We start from the raw sequence: 16,262 nt of genomic DNA, 5'->3' as shown, positions 1-16,262 counted from the left end.
GAGTGACTGCTAATAGGTATAGGGTTTCTTTCAGGGTGTAGATAATGACAATAGTTGTACAGTTTTGTGAATATACTGTAAACCACTGAATTGTACACTTAAAAGAGTTAATTTTATGTTTGTCAATTATATATGACTTGAAAAAGTATAACAAACAAAACTTATAAAGCAACTTTGATAAGTATGTCCTGTATTACTGATATGTATTAGGTTTCAACCCTTCAGAGACCAGGATTCGAACACCTGATGGGAAAGTGTGGCAGGAGGCTGAGTTTCAAAACATGAGTAGAGAACTGTATCGAGATTTAGCACTTCACTTTGCAGGTGAGAATAGAGCTTTCTTATGTTTTGAGTATTTTGTCATACATGCCATGCAATTTGTAATATTTACACATAAAATTGTCACCAAACTAACAATATTTTCTTTCTCTAACTGCCTGGTATACTGAAGCTGTGGTGGTTTGAGGCATAAGGCTCTCTTAGCCTCTAGGCTCAGCTCTAGGGTTAAAATTAGCCTACATGATTAATGAGACAGAAACTAGGCTATTTTTAAACTAAGGGACTTTCAGAGTTGGGACTGCTTGATTTGAAGGAAACAGCAAAATTTAGTTGAAGTTTACTTCTGCTTAGGTGTCTGAGATCTTTGAACTAGTAAGCAATTTGGCAGGCAGCAGATAAGATACTTATATGAGAGCAAGATACAAAAAAAAAAAGTATTATAGGAAGGAATTAAATTAGGAATTAGAAATCAGAGGAACCCATGGAAGACTGGAAGAGGCTAATAGGAAGGTCATACTAATAATAGTACTACCTACCGAATAGTATGAGCTTGGGCAAGATGCTGAGTGGTCTTTTGTTTTTTTGTTTTGTTTTGTTTTGTTTTTGAGATGGAGTCTCACTCTTTTGCCAGACTGGAGTACAGTGGCATGATATGGTCTCACTGCAATCTCTGCCTCCCAAGGTCAAGCAGTTGCCCTACCTCAGCCTCCCAAATACCTGGGACTACAGGCATGCACCACCACACCCAGCTCTTTTTTAATATTTTTTAGTAGAGATGGAGTTTCACCATGTTGTCCTAGGTGGTCAAGATATCCTGACCTTGTTATTTGCCTGCCTCAGCCTCCCAAAGTGCTGGGATTACAGGTGTGAGCCACTGAGCCCAACCAGTCTTTTGTAGTTCTTACAGCTGAAGAAATAGAGATTCAAAGAGTAATTTTCTTAGGGTTGGATAGAGTAGTTGAGAATTGAAGCCAAGATTCAAAACTAACTCTGTCCGATTCTAAAATGTGAGGTTTTTGTAGTAAGCCCTCATAAATCTTCTGGTAATACATATCTGTGGCATTAAGTGTCCAGTCTAGTTTTCTTGCTATTATTATATAACACTCTGTTCAGAAATTTTTTCTCATGTGGAAAGGAAGAATAGTAATTGTTTTTTTTTTTTTTTTTTTTTTTTTTTGAGACGGAGTTTCGCTCTTGTTACCCAGGCTGGAGTGCAATGGTGCGATCTCGGCTCACCGCAACCTCCGCCTCCTGGGTTCAGGCAATTCTCCTGCCTCAGCTTCCTTAGTAGCTGGGATTACAGGCACGCACCACCATGCCCAGCTAATTTTTTGTATTTTTAGTAGAGACGGGGTTTCACCATGTTGACCAGGATGGTCTCGATATCTTGACCTCATGATCCACCCGCCTCGGCCTCCCAAAGTGCTGGGATTACAGGCTTGAGCCACCGCGCCCGGCCTAAGAATAGTAATTGTTAAGGGCAGAGATTGTGGAGTCAGCTTCCAAGGGTTCCAGTTCTGGCTCTGCCACTTATTAACTGAGTATATTAGCTATGTTTCATAACTTCTCTTTCTTGGTTTTCTCATCTGTGAAATAGGAATAATAACAATATACCTGATAGGATAGTATCATTATAGACTAGTAGAATATGTCAAAAGACTTTTATATTCTGTCTTCTCTTTTGTTATGGTAGATGAACTATGATGTTCCTAGCTAAGACTAACCCATCTACTTGTCTTTTAGATTCCATTTGATCTTGTGTATTTAAAGATATGACTTCAGCCTTATTTCCTTTTTTAATTTTTTTTGCATCATCAAGTTTTCCCTCTACCAGATCATGCTCATCAACATAGCATGTGATAACATGCTGTTATAGCAGCCATTGTAAAAGAACCCCTCATTTGGCCTTAACTTTTTTCTAGCTGCTGTCCTGTTTCTTTCTTGTTTCAGCAAAACCACAAAAAGTTGCTTTATGCTCATTGTCTCCAATTTGTCTTCTCTCTTTCTCCTAAATTCTTTCTATAGGTGTTTGTCCCTATTTGTCAAGATCATTGGCTGGGCGCCATGGCTCACGCCTGTAATCCCAGCACTTTGGGAGGCTGAGGCAGGTAGATCACAAGGTCAGGAGATTTAGACCATCCTGGCCAACACAATGAAATCCTGTCTCTACTAAAAATACAAAAATTAGCTGTGTGGAGTAGTGTGTACTTGTAATACTTGGGAGACTGAGGGAGCTACTTAGGAGGCTGAGGCAGGAGAATTGCTTGAATCAGGGAGTCCGAGGTTGCAGTGAAGCAAGATTGCGCCACTGCACTCCAGCCTCCTGGCGACAGAGTGAGATTCTGTCTCAAAAAAGAAAAAAAGAAAAAAAAAAAAAAGAAAGAAAAAGAAAAGATCGTCAGTAACATCAATGACTTCCACATTGCTAAATGCAATATTTAATACTAATTCGTTATCTTGATCTCTCAGCAGCATGATCAATCACTTCTTTGAAACTGTTCACTTGACATCTAGAATACTATAAGTATCTGATTTTCCTCATAAGTCTATTCTTTTTCAGTTGTTTTTTTCCTAATCATCAGGATGCCCCAGCCTCAGTCCTCAGTGTTTGGGCAGGCTGGCTGGCTGGCTTGCTTTCTTTCTCCTCTCTCTCTGAAAAAAAATCTTTTTTTTCTTACTTTACCCCTTCCTTTTCTTCCCTTTCTTTCATTTTCTCTCTCTCCAGTCCCCCTCCTACTCACCCTTTCTTTCTTTCTTCCTTCCTTTCTTTCTTTTTCTTTTTTTTTTTCAACTTACCTATATGCATACAAGGCAGATTTATCTAGTCTTGTGGCTTTAAATGTTCTCTGTTGCTATTGATTCCCACAATAATGTCTTTAGCCCACACTTTCCTTCTGAACTCACTTATATGCAGCTGCTACTTCCATATCTCCCCTTGGTTATATAATAGATCTCTCAACCTTAATATATCCAAAATGGAACTAACTAAATAAATGCGGTCATGTTATACCCCTTAAACCTGCTGCTCTGGTAGTGTCTCCATGTTAGTTCATTCTATCCCTATAATTGTTCCAAATCTTGTGATTCTTGAATATCACACCCTCATCTCATATTTTGTATCTAATATTGTCTGAAATATACTTAAAATATAGTCACTTTCACCACCTCTCTCACCTCCGCCTAGATCAAAGCCACCATCAGTTTCTTATCTGGATTACTCTGGTAGTCTCCTCTCTGGTCTCCCTCTATCTGCTCTTCTTCTAATGAGTCTGTTGTCATCACAGCTTGCTAAAATTTAATTTAGATCATGTTGCTCCTTTGTTCATAATCTCTCAACAACCTTCCAGCTCACTCTTGAGTAAAACCTGAAATTCTTACAATGGCCTACAGAGCCCTGTATGATCTAGCCCTTAGTTATGTCTCTGACCCTAGTTCCTACTATTCTTCTTTACACTGCCCTGCTTCCTTTTTTTTTTTTTTTAGGTACTAGGTATGCTCCTGCTATAAGGCCTTTCCTTATACTTACTTCCACTGTATCCAAAATGCAGAACTCCACATATATTTTAAACCACATTTATTCTGATCCGTAATTGAGGCTAATTTTTGAAACTTAACGTGTGTAATCAGTATGTTTCTGCAAGTTGGATTTTTAAAAAAGTAGTGAGTAATAATGTATATATAAAATACTTTATATGTTTCACTAGCATTATCATAAAGAGACCCTAATTTAATAATATTATATTGAGTATCTTGTAAAGTTTTTATATAGAAATTTCTAAATGAGATAGGAATCTGTGAGAGTGCTCACCTCTGAGAGTCTATAAAGTGCAGTGATCCTGACTTGGAAGCATTTGTGAAACTAGGTGAATTTCTCAAGAGTTTCCTAGAATAATAAATAAATACCAAAGAATTGGAACCCAGCAGTGGAGTAGTGGTAATCTGTAGATTTTTCCACATCCTTTTTTCCATAAAAGGAGTTGTTACTGGTATTATACAGGCCATAGAAATAGTAGAAATAGCCTCAGTGTAGGTTTGTTTTTCCCTACCTGCAGCATATACTTTATACTGATTTTTCCTATGGTGGGGGGAGGAGAAGTGAGTGAGAATCATTGTTATATTTGCTGTAAATGTTTCTGCATTTCAGATGATATTTCTATAAAGGAGAAACCTGCTGAAAAAAGTAAAGAGAAGAAAGTAGTCAAGCCAGTACGAAAAGTTCAAAAAGTAGCACAATTATCAAGTACAGAATGTAAAACAGGTTAGTTTTCTCAATAACATGTCCATCCCTTTAAAAAAGTTTTGTTGTTGTTGTTGTAATTATACTTTAAGTTCTGGGATACATGTGCAGAACGTGCAGATTTGTTGCATAGGTATACACATGCCATGGTGCTTTGCTGCACCCACGAACCAGTCATCTACATTAGATATTTCTCCTAATGCTATCCCTCCTCTAGCCCCCATCCCCCAACGGGCCCTGGTGTGTGATGTTCCCCTCCCTGTGTCCATGTGTTCTCATGGTTCAACTCCCACTTACGAGTGAGAACATGTGATGTTTGGTTTTCTGTTCCTGTCTTAGTTTGCTGAGAACGATGGTTTCCATCTTCATCCATGTCCCTGCAAAGGACATAAACTCATCATTTTATATGGCTGCATAGTATTTCATGGTATATATGTGCTACATTTTCTTTATCCAGTCTGTCATTAATGGGCATTTGGGTTGGTTCCAAGTCTTGCTATTGTGAAGAGTACTGCAATAAATATACATGTGCATGTGTCTTTATAGTAGAATGATTTAGAATCCTTTGGGTACATACCCCGTATGGGATTGCTGGATCAAACGTCATTTCTGGTTCTAGATCCTTGAGGAATTGCCACACTGTCTTGGTTGAACTAATTTACATTCCCACCAACAGTGTAGAGAAGCATTTCTTTTTCTCCGCATCCTCTCCAGCATCTGTTGTTTCCTGACTTTTTAGTGATCGCCATTCTAACTGGCATGAGATGGTATCTCATTGTGGTTTTGATTTGCATTTCTCTAATGACCAGTGATGATGAGCTTTTTTTCATATGTTTGTTGGCTGCATAAATGTCTTCTTTTGAGAAGTGTCTGTTCATATTCTTTGCCCACTTTTTGATGGGGTTGTTTTTTTTTCTTGTAAATTTGTTTAAGTTCCTTGTAGATTCTGGATGTTAGCCCTTGTCAGATGGATAGATTTCAAACATTTTCTCCCATTCTGTAGGTTGCCCGTTCACTCTGATGGTAGTTTATTTTGCTGTGCAGAAGTTCCTTAGCTGAGTTAGACTCCATTTGTCAGCTGTGGTTTTTGTTGCCATTGCTTTTGGTGTTTTAATCATGAAGTCTTTGTTCATACTTGTGTCCTGAATGGTGTTGCTTAGGTTTTCTTCTAGAGTTTTTATGGTTTTAGGAATTACCTTTAAGTTTTTAATCCATCCTCATATAAAGTAAAGTTACATATTACTGTTAGCAAATATTCTCATTGTTTGGCACATATAAAAATTTAATACATTTATGTATCATTATGTGTGTGTGTGTGTGTGTGTGTGTGTGTGTGTGTGTGGTTAAGGTGTAATTGACATAAATTGGACATAATTAGAATGTACAGTTTGATACATTTTCATAATTTTATACATCCGTGAAACCCTTTGTTCACCATATGTTCATCAAGATATTGAACACATCTGTCATCCCCTCAATTTTTTTCTATGATTATTTTTAATATAAGTTAACCAGATTAAAGGTAATTTTTATGTGGTGAACTTTTCTATACAAGGGTATTGTTTCTGACTGTCACTAATTCCTTTGACTTATTCTCAAAAGAGAATAAATTTTGCACGTCAGAACTATGATGTTTCATACCAGTATTGGTCAGGCGGAACTCTGAATAGCTCAGAAATGGAAAAAAGAATTCTCTAGTTCCATGACATTTTGGCCCTCATCCAAAGTGCCCAGATTTATAACTAGCTTTGTTCCTTTGGTAAATGAGCTAATTTTAGTGTTCCTTGGTTTTCCCATATGTAAAATGGGAAAGCAGTATTATTTATCCCACAGGGTTGTTGTGAGAACTAGGAGTTAATACCCAAAAGCACTCATTATAAAGCCCGGCATATGATAAACATTCTACTGTTAGTATGACTCCATTAATAATAGTAATTTTTATTTCTGGCTATGTTGAAAATGACTATTTGGAATGTCATATTCATCTCAGTAATTTGGACCAAGAGAATGGAGAAAGTTGGAACCTGTCACTTTTGGTCTGGAGACATTCTAAATTAATTAATTCATTATACAAATATTAATATTTTTGAGCATTTGTTATGTGAGGCACTGTGCTGTACTAAACTTAGACAATATACTGATAAGCAAGATGCATCTAGCCCCTGCCTTCATGGAGCTTATAGTCTTGTCAGGAAATAGTAGATATGTTGTTACAATAAAGTATGGTGAGTGCTGCGGTAAGATGTCACAAAGTATTATGAGAACATCAGGGCAAAACTGATGGGGTACTGGTTTTTGATTAGGCATCTGTTTTTGTAGTCAAACAGAATCAGTAGAATGGCAGGTAACACGTTTCGTGACACTCATTGTTAACTTTAGGTGTCAGAGTGACACTGGCTATATACAGATAAATAAAATGTTACAATAAACAAGTTATCTGAGCATTAACAGTTACATTTTATTTATTTACTTATTTTTGAGACAGAGTCTTGCTCTGTCACCCAAGCTGGTGTACAGTGGCACAGTCTTGGCTCACTACAACCTCTGCCTTTTAGGTTCAAGTGATTCTTGTGTCTCAGCCTCCCGAGTAGCTGGGATTACAGGCATGTGCCACCATGCCCAGTTAATTTTTGTGTTTTTAGTAGAGACAGAGTTTTGCCATGTTGGCCAGGCTGGTCTTGAACTCCTCGCCTCAAGCAATCCTCCTGCCTTAGCCTCACAAAGTGTTGGAATTACAGGTGTGAACCACCATGTCCAGCCAATAATTACATTTTTAAAAAGTATTATGTTTCATGTGGCATTATTAACATTATGTAATACTGTTGCCAGAGGCATAGTTTGAAATGAAGCACAGGAACCACTAATATTTATGAATGCTAATATTGGATTGTATTCATCCAGTTTTGTGGTAGGCTAATTCTCATGTATGCACTGTGACAATGAGCCAGAGAGTCATTAAATGTGTTAAAGCTGTATTAATAGTTTATGTAGTGAAAATCCTGTTTTATTTTTTTAACCAATGACTCTGTGTAACTGTTCCAGAAAGTTAGCATTTAGAAATAACCACTCAGCATATTCAGATGCCAACATGTATAAATAACTACCCAGTGTATTCGTGGTTGCTTGTTTTTGATTCAGAAGATCAGGCTGAAATTAAAGAGAAGTCTGTTCTCTCATTTTACGTAAGAGCATAAAGTTTCTTATAAATAGATTGAGCAATGTACTTAAAACTCTTTAAATATTTTAGATAGACTAAGGTTAATAACAAGGTGGAAAAACATTTATAAAGTAAACAGCACACATTATAACACACCTTTTTATAATTGATGTTTTTACTAAAATGATACTTCCGTTTAAACTTGTAAATTAAAGCCCTTTTTAAGGAAACTCTAAATGGAATGTCTTTTATTATAATGACAATAAAGTAGCATCACAGACAGCTGGAAAAATAGAAGAAAACAGATAAACCCACTATCCAGACTTCAATAAAGAACTAGTATTATTTTCTATGTTTCCTTATATTCATTTTAAATTCGTAATAGTATGTGATGGTAATCACTGTATATATACATTTTTTTGGTATGTGTAAAATTTCATTTTTTTTGTTAGCATCTTTTCACAAAAACATTTCTGTTGTTTCTTAGGAAAATTGTCGTTTGTAATTGTCATACAATATTCTAGTAGAAATAGTAACTGTTCACATTCTTCAGTATTTAGTTACTTCCGATACTATAAAAATGATACAGTCAACATTTTCATTTATTTTTTTCTTTCTTTTAGGTTATTTATATTGTATAAATTTCTGTTTATTGGATTATTGATCAAGGGGAATGAATACTGTTGGGGTCCCCGGACACGTAATCCCATGTTCGCCTTTTTATTTTTTTTAAAGAAACTATGCCCAATTATATTTCAGCAAGTAATATATAAGCAGAATGATTTTATTATAATTTTGCTAGCATTGGCTATTAATGTAAAAATGTTTAAAATAATTTAATTAGGCTTGAAGTGCTACTACATAATTTTCATTGTCATTCTATTTGTTCCTTCATTTTCTTTCTTTTTTTGTGTTCTGTTCCTTTATTTTCTTTTCTCATTTCGTTTCCTTCCTTCCTTCTTCCTTCCTTTCTTTCCTTTCCTTCCTCCCTTTCCTTCTTTCCCTTCTTTCCTTTCTTTTCTGTTTCACTCAGTGGCCCAGGAATGCAGTGGCATGATCATAGCTGACTGCATCCTTGAACTCCTAGGTTCAAGTTATCCTCCCACTTCAGCCTCCTGAGTAGCTGGAACTACAAACAGGCATCACTGTACCCAGCTAATTTTTTTTTAATCTTAATTATTTGTACAGATAGGGTCTTGTTATGTTTCCCAAGCTGGATTCGAACCTCTGGCTCCAAGCAGTCCTCCTGCCTCAGCTTCTCAAGGTTCTGGGATTACAGGTGTGAGCCACCATGCCTGGCCTCTATTTCTTATACTACTTTGCATTTAAACACTTTTATTCCGTGTTTATTTTTTAGTTTCTATTTTGAAAACAGTCTTTTATTTCATTTTTTTTTAAGTCACTGTCTATTTTGAGATGATTGCTTAATTTTTAGTTTCTTAGAGTCCGAAGCTAGTAGATGAAAATCTTTTTTTTTTTTCTCCTGGTAAACAGCTGTATTTATTGAAACATACTTTTTTTTTTTTTTTTTTTTTTTTTTTTTTTGAGACGGAGTTTCGCTCTTGTTACCCAGGCTGGAGTGCAATGGTGCGATCTCGGCTCACCACAACCTCCACCTCCTGGGTTCAGGCAATTCTCCTGCCTCAGCCTCCTGAGTAGCTGGGATTACAGGCACGCACCACCATGCCCAGCTAATTTTTTGTATTTTTCGTAGAGACGGGGTTTCACCATGTTGAACAGGATGGTCTCTATCTCTCTTGACCTCGTGATCCACCCGCCTCGGCCTCCCAAAGTGCTGGGATTACAGGCTTGAGCCACCACGTGCAGTGAAACACTTATTTTTTATGAATTTTTATGATGAGGGCCATTTAAAATGATTGTACTTTTTAAATGTTACTGTTTTGTACATAGAAAAGTAGTATGTACTTTTGGTACATATCTGTAAAATATAATGTGAAGGTTTTTGTAATACCGTCCCCCTTCAAAAGTAATCCCTGTTAACTCTGTAATATATTTCCTCAGAATTTTTTACATGTTCTTTGACTTTTTTTTCCAGCAAACCAAACACTTGTATGTTAATACATATTTTTGTTCTGTCAAATTTGCTGCCTTAGTTCTTTTTTTTTTTTTTTTTTGAGATGGAGTTTTGCTCTGTTGCTCAGGCTGGAATGTGGTGGGATGCGATCTTGGCTCATTGCAACCTCTGCTTCCTAGGTTCAACCGATTCTCCTGTCTCAGCCTTCCTAGTACCTGGGATTACAGGTCCGCACCACCACTCCTGGCTAATTTTTTGTAGTTTTAGTACAGATGGGGTTTGGCTACATTGACCAGGCTGGTCTTCTGCCTTAGTTGTGGAGGTTTAAGAATCATTATTTGGTACTTAACTTTCAAAGCATTTTACACTTATTTCAGATGTGTGGGTAAATCAAGATATAAACAAATGGTTAACTGACTTGGGGAGCTTAACGTTTAAAAATATCATCATATTGTAAATCTTTTGACCTTGGCAGATGAGCATAAGATTAATAATAAAACCTGTATGGTTGAGTCAATATACTTCTTAGAATTAAAATTTAAGTTTTAAATTCAGTGCAATGCATTTTTTTAGGTAATAGTCATCTTATAAGTACATCTTCGTGGCGAGATGGACAAAAATTAGTAAAGAAGATTCTGGGACCTGCACCCAGAATGGAGCAAAAAGAGCGAAGAACAGCATCAAGTGACAGAGGTGGAAGAGAAAGAACTGCTAAATCTGGTAAGTAGCTATAATTAAAATTACTGAGAAAACAATTAGTTGATATTAACTGCTTAGAGAATGAAAAAGTACTCTTTAAGAATGTATTAGGATTTTGCTTTATAATTTTGAATGTAGCTCAAAAAAGAAAAAATGTTGTATTGGGCTTGTTTGTGGATAATATCTGCAGGTAGGTGTTAATGTTCATGTTTATGAAGAATTTGGATTATGCTGTATTAATTACATTTAGCTGTCATTGTGAATATGAAAGCATTATTTTAATGAAATCATATTAGACTTTTAGGGATATTGGAGAGAATCAAGTCCAATCTGGTTCATCCCAACATATTCAAGCAAACATGGACAAACATTCACAAGGTTGGATTTTTTTATTTGACAGATTAGGAAACAGGCTCCAAAAGAGAAGTGATTTTTCCCAAGGGTATGTAGTCAGTGGGGGCTAGATTTGGTGGTGGAACTGTTTAGTTTGACCCTCACGTCCACTGTTTTTCTCCTATCAAAGTTTCTTGAGTAAGTGCTATTTCAAATAACTGGTTACTTTTTCATGAACACTAAATTTGGGAAATGAAATATAAATACTCATATGCCAGTTTTATTTTTCAGCAGCCAAATTTGTTTCAGTTTAATTTGAACTTCTGGAATGGATTCAGTAAGATGCAGTTGCGGGGCCGGGCGCGGTGGCTCAAGCCTGTAATCCCAGCACTTTGGGAGGCCAAGGCGGGTGGATCACGAGGTCAAGAGATCGAGACCATTCTGGTCAACATGGTGAAACCCCGTCTCTACTAAAAATACAAAAAATTGGCTGGGCATGGTGGCGCGTGCCTGTAATCCCAGCTACTCAGGAGGCTGAGGCAGGAGAATTGCCTGAACCCAGGAGGTTGCGGTGAGCCGAGATCGCGCCATTGCACTCCAGCCTGGGTAACAAGAGTGAAACTCCGTCTCAAAAAAAAAAAAAAAAAAAAAAAAAAAAGATGCAGTTGCAACTATAATTTGACATATAGAAGTCAGTATACATATAATACTTTGTATTTCGGCCTCTTCACTTTTATCTAGCTTGTAAATACACTCATGTGTTTTCTCAGTCACAAGCCACATTACCAAATATTTAGATGATAAAATGATTTTTTTCTGTATATTTATGTTTTTTCATCCTTGACTGAAGAGTTGTAGAGGCTTATTCAACAAATATTTGCTGAGTGCCCACTCTAGAGTAGGCACTACTCTAATCTCTAGGGTTTCAGAATAAGCAAAATAGATCAAAATATCTGTAGAAGAAGCATTCTAGTAAAAGGAATCATTATGTTCTTTATATGTTTCTTGCTAAATTTTGCCTTTTTTTCTCTGGAAATAGGGTCAAATACTCAAAATTTTTAAAATATTTCAGCTTGTTTTATGGATGTTTAAAAATGTAAATGAGATCAGATGAGAGACCAATTTTAGTCTTTCCCTCATATCAACAGGAAATGTAAATTAAAGTTTCAGAAATCCTTTGATAAACTTATCTGAACATAGCGCCATTTCACGTAATTGTGAAATGGGTCAGTGTTGTAGAATTTTCAGAAAAAGTAACACTTTGAGTGCTATTATTATTTGGCATATGCAATCTGGTTTTTGCAGAGCTTCAAAAAATATATTTTTTAAGATTTTATTAAGGTATTTCCATTTCCTTGCTTCTCATTGGGATGCCTTCCTCTAAAAAGATTGTTGACTTTTTTTTAACAGCCTTTTGATGGGTTGTGGAAAGAGAGAAATAGTAACATTAAATATGTGTATGGGAGATAAATCAAAATGCTAAATATTCATATCAATCGTAAGAGCTATCCTTTTTTTCCCAGAAATACTTAAAACTGTATTAAAAAAAAAAAAACCCAAGGAAATACAGTTTTTCAGAAGATTGAGATCCTTCTTTTACTGCTAAAAAGAGAGATTTTTCTTTCCTTTTATAATACTCTTCAGAAGACTATAGAATATTTGATTTTGAGTTTAAGATAAAGTAAAATGCTCTAATTTTCTTGTTAATGCAGTTAAATCTTAGGAATGAATATAGAATTTCGATATATCACTAACAGTTCATACTTTGCAGGGGGTCACATTGGAAGAGCAGAATCTGATCCCAGATTGGACGTTTTACATAGACATCTTCAACGAAACTCAGAACGTTCGAGAAGTAAATCTCGGTCTGAAAATAATATAAAGAAACTAGCTTCATCTCTTCCAGATAATAAACAGGAGGAAAATACTGCCTTAAATAAGGACTTTTTACCTGTTGAAATTCGTGGCATTCTTGATGACCTACAGCTGGATTCTGCAGCTCACACTGCAAAGCAAGATACTGGAGAGGTACAGAATCAGAAGTCATCGGCACCAGTACACGCTCCTAGGAGTCATAGCCCAGTAAAAAGAAAACCTGACAAAATAACAGCTAATGAAGAGCCCCCTGTTATTTCCAAAAGGCGCCACTATGACACAGATGAGGTACGACAGTACATTGTTAGGCAGCAGGAGGAAAGGAAGAGAAAGCAAAATGAAGAGAAGAAGGCTCAAAAGGAGGCTACGGAACAGAAAAACAAACGATTGCAAGAGCTCTACCGGAAACAGAAAGAAGCCTTTACTAAAGTAAAAAATGTACCTCCTTCTGAGCCATCAACAACTAGGCGACTACAGGAAACTTACTCCAAATTGCTACTAGAAAAGACCTTGCTTGAAGAGCCATCTCATCAACTTGTTACACAGGAAACACAGGTAATAGTAGTGACATATTCAAAGGAGAGTCATTCATGATTAGGAAACACTTATTTGCTATACTATTTAAAAATTACTCATCATTCCTAGTATACTCAGATAATATTTATAGTAATCGTGGCCTTCATGAAATGTATTAAATAGGAAGAGTAATGAATGTGATAAATATGATGGAAAATAAAAGCTGAATTAAGAATTTGCTACTGTGATTGTTACTGATTTCTTTTCCTCTCATCATTGCTATTAGTTACATCCCTGCATGGTTTTTATTGTAGTACTGAGCAAATACAGTTGACCATTGAACAATGTGGGGGTTGGGGTGCCAATCCCTGTGCAGTTAAAAATCCACATGTAACTTTTGATTCTTTAAAAACTAAACTACTAATAGCCAACTATTGACTGGAAGCCTTACTGATAACATAATATTGATTAACACATATTTTATATGTTATATATATTATACACTGTATTCTTGCAGTGAAATAAGCTAAATCAAATGTTATTAAAAAATCATAAGGAAGAGAAACTATGTTGACTCTTCTTTAAGTGGAAGTGGATCATCAGTGTCTTCATCCTTGTCATCTTCATGTTGAAGAGGAGGAGTTGGTCTTGCTGTCTCAGGGGTGGCAGAGGTGAAAGAGGTAGAGGTAGAAGGGGAGGCAGGAGGTGTGCACCACCATGCCTGGGAAATTGTTTATTTTTTGTAGAGACAGAGTGTCACTATGTTGCCCACACTGGTCTTGAACACCTGGACTCAAGTGATCCTCCCACCTCAGCCTCCCAAAGTGCCTGGCTCCTTGTTGAATTTTAGATGGTGTTTTGCTATTTGTTTTTTTAAGACAAAATAAATTTGAATTGGTTTCATTTGAGAAAAAAACCCCTACATTTGTGATCTTTGCAAAGCTGTGGTGACTTAATGTTTATCTTAGGTACTACCTGAATATATCTTTGTGATAGAACTCATGTAAATTTGATGTCCTTTTCTCCTAGGCCAGACCAGGGTATCAGCCATCTGGAGAATCTGACAAAGAAAACAAAGTACAGGAACGTCCCCCAAGTGCATCTTCCAGTAGTGACATGTCTCTCTCAGAACCTCCACAGCCTCTTGCGAGGTAAAAGGGGAAGAATGAAAGATGATTAAGATTCTTTCTTTTTATGAAATTTAGTGGAATGGTCTATGTTCAGTGAATTTTGTTGACTGACCTTTGTGAACAAGAGGGCTGAGAGGTTTATTTAGAAATTGGTTCATATCTTCTGATGGATATTTAAGCATAGTGCTTAATATCCCATACATAATTACTGTATGCCCTAGGCTAATTGTTCAAATTTTACCTGCCCTTTGATGTAAATGTGAGTTTCTTTTACAGTTGGAGGCACTCTTGCCTTCTGTGAACTAAACAATGAAAGTGTGTTGGATGAATGAATGACAGTGAAATTTTAAGGTGTTTGTGGCTAGTAATTTTCAAAAGGGATTTCTGTATCCACTGCTATTTAAAATTTCTTCTTATGTCTAAGAACAATTTATCCATCCTACTTTCAAGAGCTATCTTTGGATATGCTTGTGAACATATTAATAAGGACTAGGAAGGGATCTGATTTGATTTCAGATAGTCAACAGACTACTTTACCTTAAATTTTCTTAAGAAATATTTTTTTGTTGTAATATATTGTTTGCAATAAAGTAAACAAAAAACTGTAAGCTTGGAAGTAAAGATGATGTTTAGATTACATAATTATAAATTATACTTTCTATATTAACCATTTTGGAAAGGGAAAGATTTGTAAACTCTTTGAGAATGCATAAATAGAAATCAAAATCACTATTCAATTTTGGGTTAATATACATGGTTCTTTTTTTGGGGTGGGTGGAAAGGTGGGGGAGACAGGGTTTCCCTCTGTTGGCCAGACTAGAGTGCAGTGGCACAATCTTGGTTCACTGCAACCTCCGCCTCCCAGGCTCAAGCAATTCTCCTGCCCCAACCTCCCCAGCAGCTGGGATTACAGGCATGCGCCACTACTGCCCGGCCAATTTTTGTTTTTTTAAGCAGAGACTGGATTTCACCATATTGGCCAAGCTGGTCTTGTACTCCTGACCTCAAGTGATCCACCGCCTTAGCCTCCCAGAATGCTGGGATTACAGGCGTGAGCCACCGTGCCGAGCCCATGTGATCCTTTTTTCTTTCTTTAAAAAAACAATTTTTCTTTTTTCCTAGGTGCTCAGAATCAGCAGATCCTTTTTTTTTTTTTTTTTTTTAAACCCCATGTCCCTAGAATAATACTATCAATAAAAATAGCTAGCCTTTATTAGTGTTTCTCAGGTTCCAGGCAATGATCTAAGTACTCTGCATATATTTTCTTATTTAATCCTTGCAATTCCTCAAATTAGGCACTGCTGTTATTCCTGTTTTACAGAAGAGGTAATTGAGGCCTAGAGAGTTTTCTCAAAGGTTAAAGCATTAGTGATAGAGATAGGTTTTAATTTAATCGGTCTGACTCGAGAAGCCTGTGCTTTAACTACTCTACATACTACTTCCCAAAAGTGAAATGTTTCATATGATTTGCTTAAGGTTATAAATACATTTAAAACTTTGTATAAATAAACTTAAAATTTTTGTTTTGAGTTTGAATGCTTTTAGTTATTTATTTACTTATTTTTCTAAGTGTCATCTCTGGAGAGGATTGAATGCTTTTAAATAGGTGATACTCTGTAGTTCATCTCATTCGCATTATTGTTGTCAGACATACCCCCCTATATTAATGTCTCAATTTTTACCTTTCTCTGAATTTTCTTCTAATTCTAAACAAGTTATTCAATATTAAAAACAAACCAAACACAAACAAATCTAGTATTAGACCACATACTACCTTGGACCAGTTCCTCACTTTTCTTTTAATATCAAACTTCTTTGACTTGTGATGTCTGACTTACTGTCCACTTTCTTGCTACCCAATTCCTGAGCTTCCCCATTCCTATTAATAGTTGTAGCATAACTATGTTTAAAGCATGTTACTTTTTGCTTAAAACTTTGGCATTTCTTTTCATTGCACTTCATATCCTATTATTCTGTGTTAGCAACCTGGAAAACTCCAGA

The 16,262-nt window shown here is 36.2% G+C and overlaps 1 protein-coding gene across 11 annotated transcripts in view; it reads left to right on the top strand.

The window, feature by feature from the left end:
* Nucleotides 1-16,262, top strand: part of CEP350 (centrosomal protein 350) — a 154,478-nt gene that overhangs the window by 42,087 nt on the left and 96,129 nt on the right. For 9 of the 11 annotated variants that reach the window (XM_074389585.1, XM_074389582.1, XM_074389584.1 and 6 more), the window contains 5 exons: nucleotides 211-324; nucleotides 4,424-4,537; nucleotides 10,282-10,428; nucleotides 12,512-13,170; nucleotides 14,161-14,282. In XM_074389585.1, coding sequence (XP_074245686.1) covers nucleotides 211-324; nucleotides 4,424-4,537; nucleotides 10,282-10,428; nucleotides 12,512-13,170; nucleotides 14,161-14,282 — 1,156 coding nt within the window. The remainder of the gene's footprint in view (nucleotides 1-210; nucleotides 325-4,423; nucleotides 4,538-10,281; nucleotides 10,429-12,511; nucleotides 13,171-14,160; nucleotides 14,283-16,262) is intronic. The other 2 variants (XM_074389586.1, XM_074389587.1) reach the window with 2 other exon arrangements.

The sequence above is a fragment of the Saimiri boliviensis genome, chromosome 19, assembly GCF_048565385.1.
Source record: "Saimiri boliviensis isolate mSaiBol1 chromosome 19, mSaiBol1.pri, whole genome shotgun sequence".
Classification (NCBI taxonomy): domain Eukaryota; kingdom Metazoa; phylum Chordata; class Mammalia; order Primates; family Cebidae; genus Saimiri; species Saimiri boliviensis.
This window is presented reverse-complemented; position numbering and strand designations above follow the sequence as displayed.